Source organism: Barbus barbus, assembly GCF_936440315.1.
Source record: "Barbus barbus genome assembly, chromosome: 32".
In the NCBI taxonomy this organism is placed as follows: Eukaryota; Metazoa; Chordata; class Actinopteri; order Cypriniformes; family Cyprinidae; genus Barbus; species Barbus barbus.
This window is the reverse complement of record NC_136760.1, coordinates 28,562,148-28,588,964: the sequence shown is the minus strand read 5'-3', so window position 1 is coordinate 28,588,964 and position 26,817 is coordinate 28,562,148. Positions and strand designations below refer to the sequence as shown.

The 26,817-nt window shown below is 35.8% G+C and overlaps 1 protein-coding gene across 1 annotated transcript; it reads right to left on the bottom strand.

Annotated features, from left to right (window-relative positions):
- Nucleotides 1–13,150: 13,150 nt before the first annotated feature.
- On the bottom strand, nt 13,151–18,955 carry LOC306852755 (ras-related protein Rab-37; the record flags this gene model as incomplete). The annotated part of the gene is made up of 9 exons (XM_079389820.1): nt 13,151–14,533; nt 14,625–14,701; nt 15,205–15,261; nt 15,344–15,409; nt 16,290–16,342; nt 16,436–16,502; nt 16,590–16,631; nt 17,102–17,212; nt 18,902–18,955. The coding sequence occupies 9 exons, from the start codon at nt 18,953–18,955 to the stop codon at nt 14,428–14,430; spliced, it is 633 nt and encodes a 210-aa protein (XP_079245946.1). The 3' UTR covers nt 13,151–14,427.
- Nucleotides 18,956–26,817: the final 7,862 nt, after the last annotated feature.

The following is a 26,817-nucleotide window of genomic DNA, read 5'->3' as shown; positions in this document are numbered from 1 at the left end:
AAGAACACCATCTGTTTGCTTCACGGACTGAGTCACCAGCGCAAAAGAGACAGAAATACAAAAACACACAACAGCTGAACCCACCACAGAAACAATCTGTGAGCTGCCTATCTAGACTGTATTTCAAGGGCTCATGGATGAACTCATGACACAAAGACTTTAGTAAGGCAGCACTGAATGCATTGTGATGTTTGATTGATAAAAACCACTATAAGTATACTTTCTGTTCAGATGAATTATTAAATTATTGACTAATTAAAGATATAGTATTGTACAAAAGTAATTATATAAACTCTATGATTTCTATTAGGGAATATGACATTCTGCTTCATTTGAATTCAAATCTGAAAAGTATTAATAAAAACACTGAAACTAATTGAAGATGCAATAGTAAGTCTATAATATGTTTTGGCATTAAAATGGCATTTAAGGTATACATTAAAAGGAGGATAAGAGCTCCACATAAAAGCATAAGAAGAATGAATCAAATAAGTAAGCAAGCAAATAAATAAATAAATAAATAGCCTTATTTAATATTCCTAAATGTTGTGTCTAGGGAGAAAAACATATGAAAAGCAGATCAACAGACCCATATTGAAATATTTGAAAATGTTATTTCTGATGTTCTCTGAACAGTCAAGACATCAAATGTTTTAAAAATGTTTTTGTGTTGGTTATGCACATCTAAAGGAAACGTTCCATTTGATCATTTTCCAAACATTATGGGAACGTTACTTTGGAATGTTCTCTGAACGTTCTGACACAAGTGTAACATTTAAGAAACATTATCCCATTAAAATGTTTCAATAAAAAGTTCCATGAACGATGTCCTATAAATAATGTTTTTGTGCTTTAAAACATTTTGAGAACATTATTAAAGACTAGATAACTTTGAACGATCGTTCTATTGACGCTACTGGAAGAATGTTTGTTCATAACCTTGAGAGAACCTTGCCAGAACATTCCCTGTTAGCCGGGAGCTCAGTAGGGTTTCTGATTTAGTCACATGACTGCATCAGCAGGGGCCAGTTTAATCTGGATCACAAGGATCTGGCTTTGGAGATGTTTTGCTATCCAGGATCAGGAAACACATTTTACCTTCTTACATTGTGTTGGGTTTTCAAAGCAAAACTGGATTGCATCACCCTGATCCAGATACACACTTTTATTTGTTTACTAGTGCTCTACGGAGCCCCTAAAGGGACATGAATACATTTTCAAATACAAATTCAAAGGGAAAAATACATTTTCATTGCATTTACACAAATAACTACTCCATCTCTGATGATTGTGCCAGTGTAGTTTACAATCAGTGATAAAAAACTAAAGAAAAAAACTTTAAATATAATATTTTTGTTTAATATTGATTGACAGCTGTTTGGGGATACATGTTACAAATGTTGTATTTTTTGGACCAGTTTTAAAGTTTTATTACATTTTTGTTCCTGAAATCCACCCTTCTGCTGATCAGAATAATCAGTTTTTTAATCAAAAGTATCCCAATCTTACTAAAACGTTTTGAACAGCACAAACTGAGGATTTAATCCAGATCAAAACCAAGATTGGATTTTGTGATCTAATCCGAATTCAGAATCCTTTGAACAACCCATTTTCAAGATTTGATCCAATCAGATGGCCTAAATCAGATCGAAATACTTTTGAACAACTGGCCCCAGAAGATTCTCCGTTTGAACATCGAGAATAAGACACTGATATGACTGGAGTCATGTTTCTGAACACAAGAGCTTACTAAGAGTTTGTATCCTGTTTTCAGCATTCTGCACTGTCAACACACACACACACACACACACACTCGGCCCGTTTCCTCAGTACAGATGGGATGTGGCTGGCAGCGACGATGACAGAGCGGGAGAGAGTTTGGACTTCAAGGCCCTTGTAAGGCTGCTAGTAAGTGCTTGATTTCCCGGCCCGGGACGATTAATCTGTGTGCCTCAGGAAGTTATTCCTGCATGTATGTTTCCACAAATACTGTTATTGGGAGAGCTCAGGGCTACGAACAATGGTGGCTAATTTGTTTTGCTTCCCCTTTGGCCCGCGGTGGGCTGTGAAAACACAGATGAGAATGTGAGGAAACGCTCTTAAATTAGGGCTGAGGAGCGCCGGCCGCCGCTCAGCAGCACATTCATCTCAATGGAGTCGCTGGAGCTCCGAGATCACTCCAGATCAGCCTACATTCACTCTGACTCAGTTTCAAGCAACATAAGACTCTGTGGCTTGAGCTCATTTCTGGATGAGAAAAGTCTAGTAATGCTGCTGTTATGAGGTGATCATATTAAACAAGCAGAGACTATTAAAGGCCCCTAGAGGCAGAACACAGAACTGCATCAGATTACTGTTTGAACTCGGTTTGAAAAATAGAACTAGACATAGAAATGACTCACTTTACCTCTAGAGTTATCCAAACTCATGTTACTGCTCCTGCATGCTGAGAGAAAAAACATGGCCTAAAACAGGAAAATATGTATGAAAATTAATTGAAAATGAAATGAAAACTTTTTTCAGTTTCACTTTCCTTTTCAGATTTTAAAGTATTTTAACACATTTATATATATGTGTAAATTAATAATTTTATTCATTTTGTTTCTTCACTTTTTGATTTTTATATTTTGTTAAAATAAATAAAAAATACATGAAAACATTTGAAATTATACATATATAATATGTACATATATATATATATATATATATATATATATGTAAATTAATAATTTAATTTATTTAATTTTTCAGCTTAATTTTTCGTTATTTATAATTATAATTTATACGTACATGTATTTCATTTTATTTAACTTTATTTCATCAGGTGAAAATGTCATTTTTATGTATGTATGTGTATGTATGTGTATATATAATATTTTTGTGATGTCAGCTAAAAAGGAACATTGTTTCAGAGGTGGAGTGAGATACATTATGATGAAAGGTTGCATAAGACACACAACATCTATTTCTTTATAATAACTTCACTGATGAATCAGTCACAATAGACCAGGAACATGAATTAAAGAAAGTCCATTTAATTTATATATTGTAGCACTTTCACAATGGACTTTGTTTCACAGCTTCACAAAAAACTTGCAGCAAATGAAAATCCTACAGAAAGTCTGTTTTCATAGCCTGACTTCAACAGCAGATCAAACTGAAAGGATGAAGAATGTGTGTGAGAGTGCTTTAGGGAAGTTGAGTGTGTGTAATCACTGGCGTGAAGATAAAATGTAGATGTTGTTTTCACACAGCGACTGAAGGACATACTGAGGGGACTTCAGCCGAGGAGAAGAGGGCCGGTCCAGCGACAAGAGATCCTAATCACAGGAGCCGTGAAAACACATGTCACATCGTCTACACGCGTGTGAGAAACGCCAGAGAAAAAGAGGAATGAAGATGTGTGAGTGTTTGAGCCTTATCTCCTCTCTATGAGTGTTATTTACTGATAATCAGTGTCATTACAGCAGTACCTCACACTCGCATTACAACATTTCTGAGTTATCATTACTACTGCACACACACACACACACACACACTCTCACACACACACTCTCTCACACACACACACACACACACACACACACACACACACACACACACACACACACTCACTCACTCACACACACACTCACTCACTCACTCACTCACTCACACACACACACACACACACACACACACACACACACACACACACACACACACTCACTCACTCACTCACTCACACACACACACACACACACACACACACACACACACACACTCACTCACTCACACACACACACACACACACACACACACTCACTCACACACACACACACACACACACACACTCACTCACACACACACATTATTTTATATAATAACTATATTATTACAATATATATTTATATTAATATTTATATAATAAGTATAACTATTATTTACTGTATTTGTTGTATTATAAATAAATAAGTGATGAAACTGTATTCATTTATTTACAGTAAAGAAAACTTTTTTTCTTTTTCATTTATTTATTTATTTTGTTATTTTATGTCTTGTATGTTGCTTATGGGCACACACTGTATCACTCTATAGATAGTGATTCATTAATTGTTATTAACAAAAGTACTATTAATTCCAACAAAACTATATGATTTTTAACAGTAATGATCACACAAGCTTTACGTAAACACAGTAGAAGTATGGACTCATGGTTCAGTGAGATCTGCTTTGAAGCGTTTAAACTCTTGAGTTGTTTGCACTGTTTATTTCTGCATGCAAATGAAACTTAAACTGAAGTTAATCAGAAGTTCAAGTAAAGCTGCAATCCTGAGCGATTGGTCTGTCCTCTGCTGTTCTGCTCCAGAAGGTGTTTCAGTATCAGATGATGAACGTCTGATTTCACACGGATTCTTCTGAACTGCTGAAGCTGCTGTGTTTTCTTAACAGAGGCTCGATGTCTGAGACACACTGAAGGATCTGAGCGCCTGTCTGCTGCTGGCTGCTGACTTCATGTTATTTCTGTTCTGTTTCTTATGCAATGAACGAGGAGAAGCGGCACCCGAGGAGACGACAGCCCGGCGATGGAGGTCAAAGGTCAAATGAGGTGGAAACTGAAGCGTCTCTGTGCTGCGCTTGCAACATTGCATCAGTGTTTCCAGCAAAACTTGGATGAGAGACAAATGAAAATAACACAACCACAAACTGCTGATTATATCAGAAACTCATTAGTAAATGTACAACTAAACAATACAGTGCCAGAAGAGTACCAGAATACTTTATTTATTGTGAATATATATATATATATATATATATAACTTGAATATACATATATACACACACAATTAAACATTAAGTATTTATTGTACTGTCAATAAATCTGTGACAAATGATCGCTGAAATATAGATTTATTAACAGTAAACATATTATACATATTATTTTATTGAATATATTAATTTATTATATATTAGTTATATTAATAATAATAATTATTATTTATTGTATTGTAAATGCATGGATCTGTAATAAATCATCACTGAAAAATAGATTTATTAATAAATACATTTGACTAAATAAATCAGAATCTAAATATTAAAAATTATTTTTAAAAACTATTAATTATTATATTATTATAACTTTTTTCAGTAATGCAATTTTATGTCTTGCATACTGTGGTACCTAGGGTTAAAAAAAGCACCAAAGTACACAATACTACTTGTGATTATCATGATGGAATTTATGAATATTACATTTACATTTAGTCTTTTTAGCAGATGCTTTAATCCAAAGCAACTTATAAATGAGGACATCAGAAGCAATCAAAATGCATGCACTTTCAAACAGAAAATCTTAGTATTTTTGTCTTGTTTTCCAGAACAAAAATCTAAACATTATGAAATCAAGTACACTTACTTGAGAAGCAAAATTACTTAAGATATTATTTTCTTTCAAACAAACAAACAAATACAATTATTTTCTGGGTTTTCTTTTCCAGAAAACAAGACTTAACATCTTTTTAGATTTTAATACTGCAAACCAAGTCAAAAATAGTAACTATGTTACTCCCAACACTGTACCGTGGTATTACATCACTATACTATGGTAAAAGATTCTCCTCTGAGAAGCATGTAGTTTAGTGTTTCCACAGATGTGTGAGGCATGAACTCCAAACACGTCCTGAGTGGGTTTGCTCAGACGACAAAGTTACTTTTCAAAGTAATGCATTACAGTATTGCATTACTCCACAAAAAAGTAACTACTTGTGTTACTAAGTTACTTTTTATGGGAAGTAATTTATTGTTACTTTTTGGGCTTGGCTTGCTTATTTATTTTTAATAACAAAAAAACCCAAAAGTAATATGTTACATTAGTGCAATACTCCACAAAAAAGTAACTAATTGTGTAGTTACTTTTTAGGGAAAGTAATTGATTGTTACTTTTGTGTAACTTTTTGTCACCAGGGCTGGGCTTCCTTATTGTGTTTTAATAACAAAAAACCCATAAGATATTTTTGGCAGCTGTAAAGGTCCTTTCAAATAAAAGTGTAATTAATAAGCCTCGCGCTGAAGGAAGCGCCTCTGCACCTCAATCCTGATGTAAAAAGTAACTCAGATATTTTATCGTCAATTTAAAAGTGATGCGTTACAATATTGCGTAACTCTACAAAAAAGTAACTAATTGTAACACAACCGCTGGGCTACATCATGTGTCATTCACCAGTGAGAAAACTTTATAGCACAGTTAGTAAAAGTACTACTATACCAGGAAAGAAGACTGGGTTGTTGATGATTATCTGCCATTATGGCTCTGTCTGCACAGCGTGCGTGATCGCGCTGATGACGTATCTGTCTGCACGAACAGGGTGCGCAGAGCTATGCAAATGATGACAGGCAGGTAGGAAAGCCAATTAAAAGGCTCGGACCGAACATTTCTTGGTCCTACACCTTCCACAGAATATATAAATACAGTTAAATACATTTAGACCACTTAACTTAATGATTGCTATCAGAGACTTTCAACCAGAATAAGAAAAAATGTTTCTGAAGACAATCACCTATGGCACCTTTAATAAGCCTCATGCTGAAGGAAACGATGGGAAAACAAAGTAACTGGTGTTACTTATTTGAAAAAGTAGCTCAGATATTTGATTGTAAATGTAAAAGTAATGCGTTACTTCACTCGTTACTTCAAAAAAAGTAATCTGATTACATAACTCGCGTTACTTGTAACGCATGAATGCTCTCTGATTTTGGTTTTCCTGCATTAATGTTAGGCATCAGGAATGTGTTTCTAATTGTTTCCAGCGTGTCTCTGACCGCAGCCGAACCGCTCTATTGTTGCGGCCGAGGAAAAGAGACTTTCATTTGATGAACCTTGACTCACACCACCGTCCATGAGAGCTGTCATAGGCAGCACTCTACAGGAAACACTGTTTATCGCTTCCTCTCAGTCGTAGTTTGTTTAGGGCTTCGTTGTGTGGTCAGATTGCAGCGAGAGAGTGACGCATCGGAGGAGAACACCCACAGGAGCTGCTATCAGCTGCCGCATATGTCTGTCTGTATGAAAACACGCTCTATCGCAGGACGACAGATCACTCTGTTGTCTCGTTCAAGTAGAGCTTTTTGTAGAGTGTGAGGGATTTGGAAAGAGGGGAGCGTTTCACTTCTGCTTTCTAAATGAGCCGAGAGCATTCAGCCAAGACACGGTCATTTCAAAAGGGAGGAGAGGCACATCGCTGCACACTCAAACAGAGAGCATTCAGAGAAGTGATCCGTCTGTCTGTCTGTGTGTGTGTGTGTGTGTGTGTGTCATTGCATAAAGTGCATTGTCAGTGCAGATACATGAGCGCTTAATGACACAATGCAGAAAGCAGAACAAACTATTAAATGTATTTTAATCATCTGATAAATTTACTTTCTGCACTGATGCAACATGTGGGCAATTCAAAGAAATAAACCCGGAGTTCTCCATTCAAGAACAGCTTCATTAATGTCAATGGCAGCTGCTGGGCTGGAGCAGGAGCTGCTGGAAACATGCGACTTTTGAGCCAATCACCTGAGGCGCAAATATCATGTGACCGCTTGCTCTACACTGTTTTCAAAGTTGTAAATAAAACTGATTTATTAGAGATTATTGGAGTAAAGTTATTTTTTTTTACTTCAAATTTTTAAGTTTAATTCAATTCAGTTTCTTTGTAATTATTTGTGAAAATTTCTAGCAATTTTTGAGTGCATACATTTTTTATGTAAATCCTACACTGAAAAAAATTCACAAATAATAGTTAGGCCTTTCTTTACAATTTCGTGTTTAATTCTATGTGTTATTTGCTATTTGTGATATTTACTCATAATCTCTGGGTGCTTTTACACCTATTTGTCTTTCAGTAACAGCAAATTTCAGAAAATGAGGGTCCAGCTCATGAAATAGTGTTTTACTATTTTACTTTATTTTTATATAAAATTGTTTGTTTTGCCTATAGTCTTACAAAAATAAACAAATTTTAAAAAAGCCTGTGTCTGATAATCTGAGTATGTCTAGTGTTTGAGAACATGTTCTGTGATTGACTAGCTAAACACACACATATAATCCAGTGATCAACATCTTTTGTGAATTTAAGCGAAAACGATAATGAGTCATCAAAGATGTTTGAAGTGAAATGTAAAGGCTTTAGGCCATGAATAAATGAACACAGAATGCCTCTCCCTCTGATGGTCATCTGTGGTCAGGAAAGCAAACAGCATCACTTCATCAATCTTTATAAACAGAAACCAAAGTTGTAATCAGTATCGTTGCATTCCACAATGCAGCACGCCGAAGGGAGGTCAGTTTTGGTCACAAATATATAAATAAATAAATATAGATTGCATAAAAAATATACATTTTCATACAGATTTTTTCAAAAGTGACAAACCCATATGTGTCCCTGCAGCACAAAAGCAGTCATGAGTAACACAGGTATATTTGTAAATTTCCTACCATAAATATATCAAAACTTAATTTTTGATTAGTAATATGCATTGCTAAGAACTTCATTTGAACAACTTTAAAGGAGATTTTCTCAATATTTAGATTTTTTTGCTCCCTCAGATTCCAGATTTTCAAATAGTTGTATCTCAGACAAATATTGTCCGATCATAACAAACCATACATCAATGGAAAGATTATTTATTCAGATTGTCCCTGATCACTGGTTTTGTGGTCCAGGGTCACGAATACTACTTTTGGCAGACTGTACAATAGGAAAGGTTTCATTGTTCGGAGTTACTTCAGCTGGTTTTACATCTTATTGGTTTTACATTTATTCAGCTTTCAGATGATGTATTAATCTCAATTTCGAAAAACTGACCCTTATGGCTGGTTTTGTGGTCCATGGTCACGAATTACATTCTTAATGTACAGCTAGCTCCTTTGAATGGCCATCAGTCGAGAAATTTAGATTTTTTTGGATAATATAACATCAATTATAGGGTAACGGGGCTAAAGGCCCCCTTAAGAAAAAGTGTGCTATTCATATGTTGTATTGAACATTTATGGAGCAACAGATTTTGTTTGAAAATAAATAATTAAAGTTGTTTATTTTGTTTAAAAATCTTATAAATGTATGAGGTGGCATGAGGTATTGATACAAGTTCAAACTTGTTCAAAACAATCACTTTAACAAAGTTTGTATTATTTTCTGCTTATTTTGAAAAATAAAATAAAACATTTTTGTTCAACAATATACTGTCATTAAAATATGTTAATAGCCTATAAAAATATATTTTAAAATACAGAGACAAAATAATTTTAATAAGCAAAGATTCTGAAAGTTTTTGAAGAAGATCCAATAATAATTGAATATATCTTTATAGTAGTAACAACAAATGATATTTTATTATATGATATGATTTATATCATGTTTTTAAATATGATGGTTTCATTCTAAACATGGTGATTATCTCTAATATGGACACCCAACATAATATATGATTTACCATCTGAATCCATGTCATGTCAACAAATGGAAAAGTCAGTCATCTATTAATTATCATGTTAATTGGGCGCTTTTTTTTACCCCAAATACCATACTTTTACATATTCTTTCGTTATTTAAAAACTGTTGCTTTAATTATCTTAAACAAAACTGAAAATCATAAAGAAGACCTTTGTCTCAAAACACATGCATTAATTTGAGCGATTCTCATTTTCCACTTAAATCTACAACATTTAAAAAAACATCAAATATTAGATCAAGTAAACACAGGATCATCTTTGCGCTGCTGCGCGAGACTGAGTCAAAGATCAGACAAATATACACCTGCATCTTGAAAAGCGAGTGTTTTGGAAAGTGCTACGACACGTTTTTATGCCATCTATAGTGCTTTAGATGAAAATAATATCAAAGGCACCTTCAGCCCTGTTGTACCCTAAACATGTTCATCTATAATCTTTCTATGACAGAAATATCTGCAGGTGCTTATGTACATCCATGCATTAATTTCATTTTTTTTTTTTGGTTGTGTTCAGTTCATGCATTGTCTGGGATTCAAACCCTTGCTGTTTCTAGCATGCATACTGTGTGTGTGCGCACTAGATGTGTGTTGTGATCCAGTTCAGAGTCAGACTCCAGGGAAGCATCTCAAGGTCGTCGCCAGATCTCCGCGGGTGAGCTCAAATTAGGGCACTAGGAGGTTTTTCTAACACGATAAGCTATTCTTTCACATGTATGCAGAGTTTCAAAGGTGAACTATTGATCGTGATGAGTAAACCAAGCCAACTTCATCACACCCACTAATCTAATCAGAGGATTGACAAAGAACACAGTTAACTCCAAAATAAACGCAGTGCAAACACAGCTTTCATACTTCAGCCGCTGATAGAGACACACAAGCGCCTGGAGACTCTTTAGTCTTTACATCAGCTCCGAATGAATCGATTCGAACATATTACAGCCTAGGCACCTTATCGGCCTCATGAATATTAATTAGGAGATACGCGTTCTTATGAATATTAATGCCCTATGAATGAGTTGAAATGTGACCACAAAACCAGTCATAAGGGTCAGTTTTGTGAACTTGAGATTTCTACATCATCTGTGAGCTGAATAAATAATCTTTCCATTGATGTATGGTTTGTTATGATAGGACAATATTTGTCTGAGATACAACTATTAGAAAATCTGGAATCTGAGGGAGCAAAAAAATCTAAATATTGAGAAAATCTCCTTTAAAGTTGTTCAAATGAAGTTCTTAGCAATGCATATTACTAATCAAAAATGAAGTTTTGATATATTTACGGTAGGAAATTTACAAAATATCTTCATGGAACATGATCTTAATATCCTAATGATTTTTGTCATAAAAGAGAAATGTATAATTTTGATCCATACAATGTATTGTTGGCTATTGCTACAAATATACCTGTGTTACTCATGACTGCTTTTGTGCTGCAGGGACACATATCAATAGTCATAGAGCGACTGGTCAGTTGGTCACATGGAGACGGTGAGAGAGTTTAATGTTCAGACACAGGAAGCAGTAAAAGTCAGACAGGAAGTCAGACTGGAGAGAAGGACACATGGTGACCGTGACGGTCTGTGAGCACACAACTCATGCACGTGTGTGTTTTTATTGGTTTTAAATCAACAAGTGCATACAGAACATACAATGTAGACCACAAAAAATCCAGGAGGTAAACTCCATGTGTTCGTACATAGCCAAACATAACACAAGGCCAAACAAACAAGTAAATAAAAAAATACAATAAAACACTTACATAATATACCCATCCTTTACACCTATCTTAAAGTAGCCTATAAATATAAATAAATAAATAAACCACACAAACAAAAATAAAAAGACATGAAAAATGGTACCAAAAAATCACTTTCCTAAAATACCCAACCTCTTAATAAATAAATAGAGATGAAGAAAATAGTTACAAATAAATCACTTAAAACACCCATCCTCTTAAGTAAAATAAATAAATAATATATATATATAATACAAAAACACCAAAATTATAGCATTCAGCCTGAGATTCCTGTTACATAAAGATGATGAAATATTAATGTAAATCCTAAAATCTCTTTGACAGTGAGAAAAATAACACATTTATTGCATTAATCTGGAAATCTTTTTATATGAAATCTATGATGAACTGACAAATTTACCATAAAAATAACATAGAAGCAGCTTTATGAACGTGAGGCCACAGTGGTCTTCTGTGAATATCATTGTTGATTTATAATATAATTATTATGGTATAAATCAGTGTATCAGTAACAACAACAACAAAAACCATATGTGTAATATTACCGTATTTTCTGAATGACCTTAGAGTAGCATGTCAACATCATGGTATGTAAATATGGACATGACCATTCAATTAAACCATCTGACGTGCCAGTTCTCTCTCTGTGTGTGTGTGTGTGTGTGTGAGTGCGTGTGTGTGTGTGTGTGTGTGCACTTGTATTACTATCTTTGTGAGGGCCAGTTTGAGTTTTAGACCATTGAAGTGAGGACAATCTTGTAAAGTGAGGACATTTTGGCTGCTCCTCACTTTCTGAGACCTCTTTAAAGGCCTGTTTGATGGTCAAGACTTGGTTCTAGGGGTCAGGTTATAGTTGGGTAAAGGTTAAGTTTAGGGTAAGGGTTTGGGCGGGGCACTTAGTTCTGATGGGTAGGTTTAGGTTAAGGAGCTAGAGATTGCATTGTGTCAATGAATGTCCTCACAAAGATACAGAGTGTGTGTGTGAGTGTGTGTGTGTGTGTGTGTGTGTGTGTGAGTGTGTGTGTGAGTGTGTGTGTGTGTGAGTGTGTGTGTGTGTGTGTGTGTGTGTGTGTGTGTGAGATCATTGACCTCAGAGCCGAGAGTCAGCAGAAACACACAATACAGCTCGGCCTGCTGCTGTTCCTGCTCTTCACACACATATCCGTTACAGATGTGAGGCATCGTGACCCGCCGCCGTGAGGAAACACTATTGTTCACACAAGAGTCTGATGAACAGCATCAGATGAGCAGACAGCAGATTAACAGCAGCAGAAGCCCAGAACAATGTCTCTGCACTTACTGAGACGTTCATGACCAACACTCGATTGTTCTGACAGCTCGATTGTTTCTGTGGACGCACAACCTTTAAACTGCATTTACGAGGAATTAAATCATGGATCTGATAAGCAGTTACAGAGATCTTCTCTTTATTGTTAGGGTTAGGGTTAATGGGACTGTAGTGAATGAGCTCTGAATTATGGCTTTGGCGACACCAAGTGGTGAAAGCAACTTCCAAAATCAAGAGATTTTCACCCAAATTAAATATATTATTAAATTAAAATAATATATTAAATTATTGATTTTTCCATTTAAATGTTAAAAACTAATTAAAAAGCGAAAATATAATATAAAAAGCAGTTTTACAGCCTCATGCCATAAGAGAATCTCTTGAGGTTCCACCAATAACTTTATATTTCTGTAGTTCTTTAGAAAATATAAATAACCCAGAAATCAATGTCCAAAGATCCATGATATACAGTTTGTAGTTTTTATAGCCATTGTGCAACACTAAAAAGTGCAAATAGTTCTTGATAAGAAGGTATCACTTTGATGGTGTGAATAAAATACAATCAAACTAAACATATAAAACCTTTTTTTTTTCTCACAAAACACACGTCCATGAAGAACAGACACTTTACACAACTGATCTTTTATAAAGCATCTTACAGTCAAAACACAGGAAAAGACCTGAGGACATCTGACATGAAACTGTGCAAATTGGTCTGATTTCAGCAAAACAGATGCAATAAAAATAGTTATTTGATAATAAAATCAGATATAAACACAGGCTGGGACACATCGTCACAAACAGGCATAAATACATACTCTCTCAAAATGCATTTCCTTAGTAATATCAATTGAATGCAAATGTAATTCTGATTAATTCATTGTACAGCTAAACAGATAAATGCATATTTTCTTCATAGAGATTTGCAATATTTTTGAGCGTCTGTTGGTGCATAATATTCCCAGATCCTGAGATTCAAACGCAGCATAAGAAAACCCAGGATGTGAATGAGACAATCCTGCTGTCAGAGAAACACTCACTAACAATATGCATATTAAGCACTTTAGTCACATAAGACATTTGTTGTGTATAGTAACGTGTAACCAGTGGGTAAGGTTCAGCTGGTTAATTTCAGTAACTGGTAGATGTCAAAACAACACCATTCTGCGGCTAAAAGCTTTTTTCTCCATTTACAGTTATTTTATAGTAGCTGTGTGTTCTGGAATCAAATGCAGGCAGCATATCAAATCACAAATAATTCATTATACTATAGTAGATCTTTTACCAGTACATGTTTTACTCTTAAATGGCCTACTTTTTGAATATTGTGTACATGCTTCTCATTAAGAAATGTGACCCTGCAGCACAAAAGCAGTCATGAGTAACACAGGTATATTTGTAGCAATAGACAACAATACATTGCATGGGTCAAAATTATACATTTCTCTTTTATGACAAAAATCATTAGGATATTAAGATCATGTTCCATGAAGATATTTTGTAAACGCCCTACCATAAATATATAAAACTTCATTTTTGATTAGTAATATGCATTGCTAAGAACTTCATTTGAACAACTTTAAAGGTGATTTTCTCAATATTTAGATTTTTTTGCACGAATACTACTTTTGTCAGACTGTACAATAGGAAAGGAAGCATTGTTCGGAGTTACTGCAGCTGGTTTTACATCTGGTTCTTTAAAACATGTTATCTACTGGTTTTCATCTTAAAAATAAATCAAGCTGCAATGTAGTGCTTCAGTGTGATTGTGATGTTTTTCTGACAAACACTGAACAGGCGCAGGACAGCACCATCTGCTGATAGTGGCAGGAATGACTGCTGCTCTCTTCCTCTCTTCACTGTCCGCTTCTTCTCTTTGTCTCGTTTGTTTCTGGTTTTCTAGTTTCTAGCTGAAGCCGCAGCAGCTGGATGGCTCCGTCTCCGGCTGCATCACGTCATGAAGGTGAAATCTGGGCTCGACGGGCAGCTGGACCGAGCATCTCACCAGCTCCCTGTGCAGGACAGAGCATTACATCAGAAACTCAAACATCTTTTTCTTAAAACTTTAGATTCAGTTCTGCAAGCATGCTGGAAGAAACTCACTTTGCCACCGTCATAAAGGCCTCGTCGACGTTGAGTCCGGTTTTGGCACTGGTCTCTAGGAAAATGACTCCATATTCCTGCAAAAACCAAGTTTGAAGGGGTTAATAATGTGAATAAAGCTCTAACTATTTGGGTTCCCAAACCAATATATGACTTGTCTTATAATTTGTGAACTGGTTCTGAAAGAATAATTAAAGCTGTATAGCTTATACATACACATACAGTAATAATTAAATATATACACACAATCGGTCAAAAGTTTGAAATATTTGTCATTTTGTGCTGTCTGTTCTGTTCAAAGCTGCATTTATTTGATCGAGAAACACAGTTTCCACAAAAATACTGTGCAGCACAACTATTTTCAACATTAATAATAATCAGAAATGTGTCTTGAGCAGCATATTAGAATGAATTCTGAAGGATTATAGAGAGATTGAAGGCTCTCCATGACTTCTGAGATCATACTACTACTACTTTCCATGCCAGGAAGCTCCCTGTTTTTTTCCATGACTGCAGCAACTAAACATACATGATCAGATCTGAAACACAGGAACAGAATAGATGAGCGATTGAGACTCACTCTGGCGAGTTTCTCTCCATCCTCTCGTCTGATCACTCTGGCGCTGGTCATGTCTGACTGTAGATATGACACATACAGTTACAGTTATAGCAGAGTTATGACTTATATAACACCAGATCCAAGCTCAAAGTCTTCTTACCTTGTTGCCAAGCAACATGATGACCACATCATCCTGAGCATATTCATGGATCTCAGTAAGCCACGCCTACAACAAAACATCCAGCCAATCAGAAGCTTCTAACATTCTCTCTCTAGAGATCCAAGAAACTCATGTCCAATAATGTTAGATATTTATTATGATAATTAGTTAAATTATGTCAGATAAACAACATTCTAGCTGGCACAACCACTAACCATTATTACAGTTAACTAAAAAACTTTTGTTTCTTGAAATAACATAAACTTAGTTAAATAAAATAGTTTCAGTAACATTTTACTTGGTTAACTTGATGGACTAAAATAACTAAAACTAAAACTGAAATGAATTAAAATAAGTTATTAATAATGATTAAAACTATATATAGCTACTTATAAGCATTAGTGCTGTCATAAAAGTTTGTTTACTATATGTGTGTATACTGTGTATATTTATCATGTATATAAATACAAACACATGCATGTATATATTTAAGAAAAGTATGTTATGTTTATATATTAAATATATTTATATATAATACGAATAAATGTAAATATTTTCCAAATATATACTGTATGTGTGTGTATTAATAAATATGCACAGTACATATATAATGTAAACAAAAACTTTTATTTTGGATGTGATTAATCGCGATTAATCGTTTGACAGCACTAATAAAAATAAAATTCATTAAAATTATATTTTATGAAACATAAAATAAAAACAAATTTCAAATATTAGCAAAAACTACACTAATATCTTAATGATAGTAAAATAATGACACCGCTTGAAATGATGAAAACAGTTCTTTCAACAAACGCTCAGTGAAAAGAAGTGTTAAACATAATCAACCTCAGGACAAACTAGATATTGTTATATTTTTTATATGTGTTCATGTGCATAAAATGAGTTGAAATGAAGTGTGCTGTCTGATAATCAGCGTTCGTACCCTTGTGTTGTCGAAGGAGGATTTGCTGGTGATATCATAGAGCAGAAGAAGAGCTGTGAGATCAACAATAAAGCGACCATCGATTAGAATAAAACACCGTATCCCACACAACACTGACAGACAGTGAAGGGTTAATCATTTCTCACCCTGAGCATCTCTGTAATACGCATGTGTGACGCTCCGAAACCTCTCCTGTCCCGCCGTATCCCAGATCTGAGACCGGAGATCATTCACATTCATCTATTATAATGATCTGCATCAGCTGATTCATGAACGCTTCACAATATCAGATTCACTCACCTGTAATCTCACCTTCAGCTCATCCACGGTGAGCACTTTATTCTGACAACAGAGAAGCAGTGAATGTGGCTCATACAGCAGATGCATCAGCTGAGCTGAAAAATCTCTTAATGCGTTTCTCTTTACACTGATATATAAGATACTCTACCGGTCAAAAATTTTTGAACAGTAAGATTTTTTATGATTTTTAAAGAAGTCTCATCAAGCCTGCATTTATATGATAGCACGTACAGCAAAAACAGTACAATTCAGAAATATTTTTTCTATTTAAAATAACTGTTTTCTATTTGAATATATTTTAAAATCTAATTTCTTTTTTCAGTTTAACACATATTCAAATATAAAGCATGCTATTTCAAATTGTAAAAATATTTCAAAATTGTACTGTTTTTGCCGTATTTTGGAGCAAATAAATGCAGGCTTGCTGACTTCTTTAAAAAACATAAAACATCTTACTGTTCAAAAGCTTTTGACTGGTAGAGTAGATGTTATCGATTAACAGGCTGAATTACCGTGAATCCGATTCCCACCGTTGCAGAAAACGATCCAGGGATAAACTTCCCTTGATCAAACTGAACCAGTAGAGACGTCTTTCCCACTCCGCTGTCTCCCACCAGGATGGTCTACAAGACGAGAGAAAGAGAGAGAAGATGAGTCAGAATACGACAGACTAGGGATCTGAATTATAAGAACATGCAGAATATATGAACAGAAATCACTGTTTTATCATCAGTGCGTCTCTATGTGAAGTCACAGCTAAGTGCTGGTGCTGATGGAGGTGTGTTGTTGCCATAACAACCGCTCACCCCCCCCCCCCAACAGGAAGTAATTAGGCGGAAGAAACACAGATGCTGTGGATTTCATCTCTCATCAGGAACACGGGTGGATTCAGTTTTCATTCAGATATTTTAGCTGTACTATGAGTGTAAGGAAACGATCGATTCTTGGGATTTGAAATAAAGGATGAATGAAACACAAGAGTCCACCGTGACGCTGTTTCTTTATTTAGAGAGAAGACCTGCGTCAGTTTTATTCAGTTATGTAACGGCCACTTGAATACAGAGAATAACAAACCCATCCAGAGACCCAAGGCTAAAACACACTCAAATTAAACAGCCTCTAGTCTAATGTGTGTGTGTGTGTGTGTGTGTGTGTGTGTGTATTGTACAACCACTTCAGTGCTAAACACTCTATCTGAGAGCAACCTGACACTAATGAGAAAGAGAAATGCTGATCATCATCACATAACAACCTATAATCACCATCACATCATAACACACTATAATAGCTACCATCAGATATCATAACACACCATAATAAAATCATTGCATCATAACCCAAATGTGTCCCTGGAGCACAAAAGCAGTCATCAGTAGCACAGGTATATTTGTAGCAATAGACAACAATACATTGTATGGATCAAAATTATACATTTCTCTTTTATGACAAAAATCATTAGGATATTAAGATCATGTTCATGTTCACCATAAATATATCAAAACTTCATTTGATTAGTAATATGCATTGCTAAGAACTTCATTTGAACAACTTTAAAGATGATCTCAGACAAATATTGTCATATCCTAACAAACCATACATCAATGGAAAGATTATTTTTTCAGCTTCAGATGATGTAGAAATCTCAATTTCGAAAAATTGACACTTATGACTGTTTTTGTGGTCCAGGGTCATATTTAATCACCATCATTTCATACAATAATATGCTAAAATCACCATGATAACATAACACAATGTAAATTACATCACAACACACTATAATCACCATCATCACACACCATAACATACTGTATTATAATCATCACATAAAACAATATAATCAGATCGTAACACACTGTAATCACCATCAACACATACAATGACATGCTATAATCACCATGATGACATATAATCACATCACATCATAACACACTGTAACACACTATAATCATTAGATATCATAACACACCATAATCACCATCACCGAGTAACATAATCTATAATCACCATCATCGCATGCTATAATAACACACTTTAATCACCATGATCAGATATCATAACCGTCCGATACGACAACATTATATTATCTGACTCATTCAAGAGGGTCTTGGGAAATACTGTATCCATAATGTGTTGCATTAGGTCTGAAATTAATAATGAATGAACAAACACCAAGACGAATGAATCTCAGCATCAAATACATGAAAGAAAATACCACAAAAGCAAAGCACCTGAATGAATATCACATGATCAACCCATATGCGCATCAAACAGATGACAGAAATATCAGCATGTATTGGTTGATCAATGATTACCTTGTGTGTTAAATCCTGATTATAAGCGAGGCCCGCTGCGCTGATCTGATCCATCACTGAGCCAGAGACTCCTGCGTCACTTACACGAGAAAACACCGACAGCACCGTTTATTTATTTATTTTTTAATCTGGCAGCATGACTATAAATAATCTGACCATATGGTAAAATCCCCTTGCTCTTTTGGCATTGAAAAAAACGAAGAAAAATAATTAAAAAAAAGATCTCCTTCATATAAACGCAAAGTGCACAAGAAATTATGAGTATTCATTATTATCATTATTATTATTATTACAGTGACAAAACAAACAGAATCACGAAATTATATAAAAACGTAAACAAATGAACAGATGAGTTTTAATAGTGACCACTAGATGGCAATACAGACTAAAAGACAACACCTGATTATAGAAAATAAGCATTCAAGTAATCATTCATCAAAATTGTATCATATACTAATTTACTAACTCTGTCCTTCCAAATCCGTGTGAAAGAAAGAAAAGATGCAGAAAACACCAGTCACTCTTTCCATATAATGAAGATGAAAGGACATGCATGGACTGTCCAGCTAAAAGTAGATCAAATATAAAAGTCTTCATGAACTGTATGTGATGAACATGTGCAGAGATACCATCGAGGATCTTAGAAATACATCCTATAAGAATATTTAGTGACACTTTACAGTACAGGTGCACAAATATGCGTTAATTCAGTCTTAAGTAATGCACAGATAATCACGTAAAACTCATCAAGAACTAAACCATTTATTAATGATTACTACATCAGCAACTAATGATCATTCTATGATTCATAGATTAAGAAATAAATTAATTGTTATTAGTTAAATGTGTCATAATGTATTAGTTCCCTAATAACATATTAGATTAACTAATGATGCAAATTCATATGTTAATTACCACAGTGGTCAAAGCTATGTACTTCTGCTTTAATTAATCACTAGCTAATGATTTGCAAAGATATCATTATATTATGACTTTACTTGTTGAGGCACATAACTATTACCAAATTAAGTAATATATCATTGTGATTATGTATTTTGAATGTGCCTCAACAAGTAAATGATATTTTGCAAATCGTTAGCTAACGATTAATTAAAGCAGACAAATGGAAGTTGAAATGCATGGCTTCGACCCATTAATGCATGAATTTACACATTAGTTAATATAATATGTTATTAGGGAATTAATACATTGAGACATTCCACTAATAACAATATAGAATGTTCATTTGTTGCTGATGCAGTAATTATTAATAAATGCTTTAGTTCTTCATGCGTTATACATTAACTCATGAGTATCTGTGCATTAGTTAAGCATGAATTAATGCATATTAGTGCCACTGAATATTTCAGTACCATGTTTTACATGCATTTGACCAGCTCTTTTGGCAGTGCATTTCTACTTCACTAGAGCTGGATTTGATGACTGCATGTTCTAGGACAGAAGCTGCAGTGTTTCAGAGGCCAGTAGGACACAATGTTCCACATCAGTTATGAGTGACAGCTTGCCTTCTGATGGCTTTCTCTAAACCCGGCCTGAACCCAGTTCTGTGTCACAGCAGGACCTTGGTGACCTGAAACAGAACCGGTGCTGTACTGGAGAGAGACATGATGTCCTTCACAAGCAGGTTAGGATCAGGCTCTGCTCTCTTTACTCTTCTGATTGAAGGTTGAATATATTGTCTTTAAGAGTAAAATACCATTATTTACACATAGAGTAGATTCCAAATTACATGACAAAAATTGTGGTTAGTAATGCAATCCATTACATATATAATTAAACTGCTTTTAGATTACTTTTGGCCTATCTTGTTTTTTGCATTGATTTAAACAGGATAATCTTGTACCATATTGATATAAAAACACAAAGAGTCAGAAAATAAATTCCATTTGTTGCTATCAACAACATTAAGTGCATTAAACATCACATCAAGGTTTCCCCAAATGGGTTTGTGCAGGGTTTTGAGTTTAATGAAAAGCTAATAATTGATTAAATCATAAAAATGTTCAATTTAAACAAAATAAAACACTTATTGAAAAAATGAAATACAGCTTCAGAAAGACACCTTCAACATTTCTCACATTATAGTTTCCCACGATATAGTTCAACATTTCTCATGCTATAGTTTAGAAAATGGTAATAAAATATGAGAAGAACTCATTGTTAAACTGTGTCAGAAAAAATTGATCTTGATAATGTCAGAAAGGTATGTAATGAATTGGGCTGAATAGCTGTCAGCTGTTAAATTTAAGAACACAATTAGATATCTTGGATTAATCATGGATTAAAATCCAAGATGGTGGCGCGATCAGACGCAGCGGCTGCTCCAGTCCCAAAAACGGTGCTTTTATGTCTTTTAATGTCGTCTGTTTGTCTCCAAATAGTATCAGTTTACCGCTAACTCATAAGGAAATCACTCCATACACTCATATCGGCAACGCGTACAAACACCAACTCTCGCCGGCGGCTACTGAGAAGCTACAAGGCCTTTGTTTACTGCTGGAGCCGGACCTTGAGACCGCGGCCTTGCCTACTGATGCTACCCGCACAAGGCAGCCTTGCAAGCGGTGTGAGAAAGGACGGAAGCGCCGTAAGCGCGGAGGTATACGAGCTAGGCTAAGAGCTAACTCCACAAGACCAGCTCTTCCAACACTCATGCTCTCAAAAGTTCTCTCTCTGTAAAACAAACTGGACTTAATTCAACTCAGTCGGTCTACACAGCATGAGGCAAGGGACTGTTGTGTGTTTGTTTTCACTGAAACATGGCTAAACGACAACATCTCGGACTCCGCCATTCAGCAGCACGGGCTAACCAGCTACCGAGCGGACAGAGATTCATCACTGTCTGGTAAGACCCGCGGAGGTGGCTTGTGTGTGTATATCAACAAAGACTGGTGTAACAATGCTGCGGTATTATCAAAACACTGTTCATCACTGGTGGAGTTTATGTTTGTGAAGTGTCGACCGTTCTATCTGCCGCGGGAGTTCACAGTCATTGTTATTGTCGCGGTCTACATCCCCCCGTGTGCAAACGCTAAGGACGCGCTTCGTGAACTGTACAGCGCCATCAGTGAACAACAAACAAATAACCCTGACGGCTTTTTCATCATAGCCGGTGACTTCAACCACGCAAACTCAAAGACAGTTTTGCCAAAGTTCTACCAACATGTGAACTTTGCAACAAGGGGAAACAACACACTGGACTTTGTTTACACAACAGTTAAGAACGCTTACAAGGCTGAAGCCCGCCCCCACCTCAGGTACTCAGACCAGATCACTGTTATGCTAATCCCAGCATATAGACCACTTCTCAAACTCGCCAAACCGGTTCAAAAGCAGATCACAGTATGGCCAGACAACGCCACTTCAGCACTGCAGGACTGCTTCCAGGACACAGACTGGAACATGTTTAAAGAGGCAGCCACCTACAACAACCACACAGACCTGAATGAGTACACTGAAACTGTGACTGCTTACATCAAAAAGTGCACTGATGATGTGACAGTCACCAAGACCATCACCACACGTGCCAACCAGAAGCCATGGATGACAGCAGAGGTTCGTGGGCTGCTAAAGACCAGAGATGAAGCATTCAGATCATAAAGCAGCCCTCAAAACAGCAAGAGCCAGTCTGTCCTGTGTCTGACCCGCTCCAGTTTGCATACCGTCCAAACTGCTCTACGGACGATGCAATTTCCTCCACCCTCCACCTGGCTCTTACCCACCTAGAAAATAAAGACTCCTATGTTAGAATGCTGTTCATTGACTTCAGCTCGGCATTCAACACAATAATCCCACAACAGCTCATAAATAAACTAAACCTGCTGGGCCTTAACAATTCCCTTTGTAACTGGATCCTGGACTTTCTAACTGGAAGACCTCAGTCAGTCCGTGTCGGCAACAACACCTCGAGCACTACAACACTGAGCACAGGTGCTCCACAAGGCTGTGTGCTCAGCCCGCTGCTCTTCACACTGCTGACCCACGACTGCACTGCCAAGTTCAGCTCCAACCACATCATTTGGTATTTACATGACACAAAACATTCATTTACGTATGTTAATATTTCTGGATTGCACACTGGAACATGTCTAAACAAATGAAAGAAACCTCTCTGAGCTCCTGTTTTGAATGTGATGATTGTTTCTCACTGAAATGCAAATCATCCCAGGTGAGTCTCATAAATCCGCCACTGCAAATACTGACACGGGAAAGAAAGATCAAGTAATTTGCTGAAGATAACCAGCACTGGTTTCTCTGTTTTAGCTGCAGGCTTGTGTTTCCCATCTACACAAACATCAAATGAGCTTTATTAGACCGTAACCGAGACTGACCTTAAATTAAGAAAGTGAATTAATGAGACATACGGGACAGGTTTCACCTCAAACACGGCCGACTGTCTCCTGCTCACCGCTCTGTCATACACACACACATTTGGACTGTTTTTAGGTCAGATATTAACATTCATAGACTGGATTTCAAACAAGAGACAGCTTTTTCATATGCAAATGTACTTTACACTGAAAAAAGTTTGAATATTAATGATTTAAACTAGATTTATCCCTTAAAACCAACCAAATAATAAGTTGAACACATTTTTTGGGCTTTTATTGTTTATTAGCTCTATGCATCTGCACTTCTCTTTATCTACTTCAACGTGTTGTCATTTCTTTGTAGTTATTTGTGACATTAACTAGCAAATTCTGAGTAAAAATGGTTTCTACAACAATATTTCAGTGCATGATGATTTATTTATATTATTTAATCCCTTTATTTTTATAACCAGCACACAAAAAATTATGTTTTAAGAATGTTTTTCTAACGTTCCCATTGAATTCCAAGTTACAAACATGTTTTTTGTTTGTTTGTTTGCTACAGGAATGTTGAGGGAACATTTTAACATTTTGTGAACATAGAAGTAGTAACATTACTTACGAACATTCTATTAATTCTAATAGGCAAGGCAAATTTGATTAATACAGCACAAGTTTAACACAACCGTATTGATCCAAAGTGCTTTACAATAAAAAATAAATCTAAATTTAAAAGAGAAAAGGAAAAGAGAAAAAAAAGGAAAATAAAACAAATCAAAAACAATTAAAATGTAAATACATAAAACACAATTTAACACCAATTCAACTATTTAAAGTACATATACAGCATCACTCAAATGCTAGAAGTTAAAATAAGTCTGGATTTAAGCTGGATTTAAGTCTTTAAGCTCGATCACCTTTTGTTTTACAACGAGAACCGGGAACAGATCACATGATCTTAATGACCTAGAGACTGTATATGGCATATAAAATCACAAATATAATCCGGGGCAGAATTATGCAAATAGAAGGATCTTAAAGTCAACTCTAAATTTTACAGGGAGCCCGTGCAGTGAGGCAAGGACAGGGGAGATACGACCCCTTTTCTTAGGTCCTGATAAGAGTCTGGCTGCTGTACTTTGAACCATCTGTAACCCAGACCGTGTAGATTGAGGTAAACCAATGTACAAAGAGTTACAGTAATCCAATCGAGAGGAAATTATGCATGAATTACAATTTCAAGGTCTTTACCAGAAAGAAAGTGCTTAACTTTTGCCAGTACAAACATTGTAATAATGTTACTATATAATGTTACTTATAATACTAATGATGTTTGTTCATAACTTTCAGAGAACCTTGCCATTGAAGTTTCTCTGGCTACAAGCATGACAGATCACACACAACAACATGTTATAAGTGTCCCTGGAGCACAAAAGCAGTCATCAGTGGCACAGATATATTTGTAGCAATAGCCAACAATACATTGTATGGGCCAAAATTAATTGCCAAAAATATTAATTAAAGATCATGCTCCATGAAGATATTTTGTAAATTTCCTACCGTAAATATATCAAAACTTTTTTAAATTTTTTTATTTGCACCCTCATATAGTTGTATATCGGCCAAATATTGTCCTATCGTAACAAAGCTTATTTATTCAGCTTTCATATGATGTATAAATCTCAATTTTAAAAAATTGACCCTTATGACTGGTTTTGTGCTCCAGGGTCACATAGCCTATGTCATAAATGGACAATACAGCTTACACTGTATTCACAGTCTGCTGATAGCTGATAAACACGAGCTGATGTCCGTAGGAACGCTGGGAGACTAATTGCGGAGGGAAGAACAATGAACAATAGCTCTGGTTTCCCACATCAGGACATTCCTGGACATTCCAGAGCATTCCATTGTCTGATCTCTCACAGTCTGTTAACCCGCACAAGACCGAAGCTCAAGACACAGTGGTGATGATGAAGAACCGGTCGTGCTTCTGTGTCTGCTCTGTTGCACGAGGGAATGTGGATCGTTTGTAAATGTGTGAGACCTTCCTGGCCCAGTTTCTCACAGAGATTTGCTCCAAGAACCAGAACATCCTGGAGGCTTCTAGAAGAATGCATGCTGCTCTAAAGAGGCCAGGCACGTCTGGAATCTGCCGGCTTGCTGCTCATCAGATTCTCATGAGCTCAAAGCTCTTGTTAGACCAGTTTTTCGAGTGTTTGAAGCATTTGAAGAGCTCCGGTCATGAATAACACAGACACTCATTTCCTGTGCGTGAAGGGATGGTCTGATATCAGATGTGAGAGAACAGGCTGAGGGAATGTTTAGGGTTTGACTGATGGGCTGGACGTGTCTCTTATATGATTCAGCAGTAATTAAATTAATCCGTGGCAGTTTCGCTCAGAAACCAAAGCACTTTCTGTACATCCTTCAGGATCAGAGCGTCTGCTAAATGGCTCAAATGTAAATCTTTTTTCCAGATAACGTGGGAAACCTGGAAAAAAGATTTACATTTAGGTAAAAAAGGCCTGGGAAAGTCCTGGATTTCTATACGGAATATATAACGTCTGAATTCCATTGAACCTCATTCCAACCATTAAAATCCTTAAAAACAAAACAATAATAAATATAATAATAATAAAATTAAATTAAAACTAATTAAATAAATAAATAAACTTAGTGGTGCAGCCTTTATTTGGCTTTATCAAAATAAAGATTATATACCAGTCAAAATTATGTTTTTTAAAGAATTCTCTTCTGATCACCAAGCCCGCATTTATTTGATACAAAATACAGCAAAAGCAGTAATATTGTGAAATATTTTACTATTTTAAATAACTGCTTTCTATCTGAATATATTTTAAAATGTAATTAATTCCTGTGATGCGCAGCTGTATTTTCAGCATCATTACTCCAGTCTTCAGTCACATGATCTTTAGAAATCATAATAATATACTGATTTACTGCTTGAGAAACTTTTCTGATTATTATCAATGCGTAAAGGGGCGAACGGGACATGAGACGTGCGGATCCATTAGCAAACTTTATTAAACAAAGACGTGGTCAAAAAACACAAGCAGGGTCAAAACATCAGCACACAGGTATGGCACAGAGAAGATACAAGAATAATGCAGAGGGCAAGCGTGGGTCTTTGATCGGTGAACAATATCCAGAGGGCTTGACATCAGGGGTAATCCAGAAATATAAGGTACAAACAGAGTCCGAAGGGTGAGACAAGGGTAAATCCAGGAAACACAGACTAGAAAACAAGAAACAGGTTCCGTATCGCAGCTAAAACTAGGGGAGTAATAAATGCAGAACAATACTGGAACTAAACAGAAACATAGAATGGCTTGGTAAGGCAGCTAACACTAGGAGAGAGTGCTAGATGCAGAACAATACTCGGCAGAGAGGACGAGGAAGTCCATGGTTTAAGTAGGGTGTGTGATTGTGTGATAATTCTCAGGTGTGAGCGTGTGATTGAGACAGCTGTGTGTACTTAGTGCAATGAATGATGGGAAATGCAGTCCAGGGTAATATATGACAGTCTGTGTGGTGTGAGAGTCGATGTGATGGAGGAGTGAC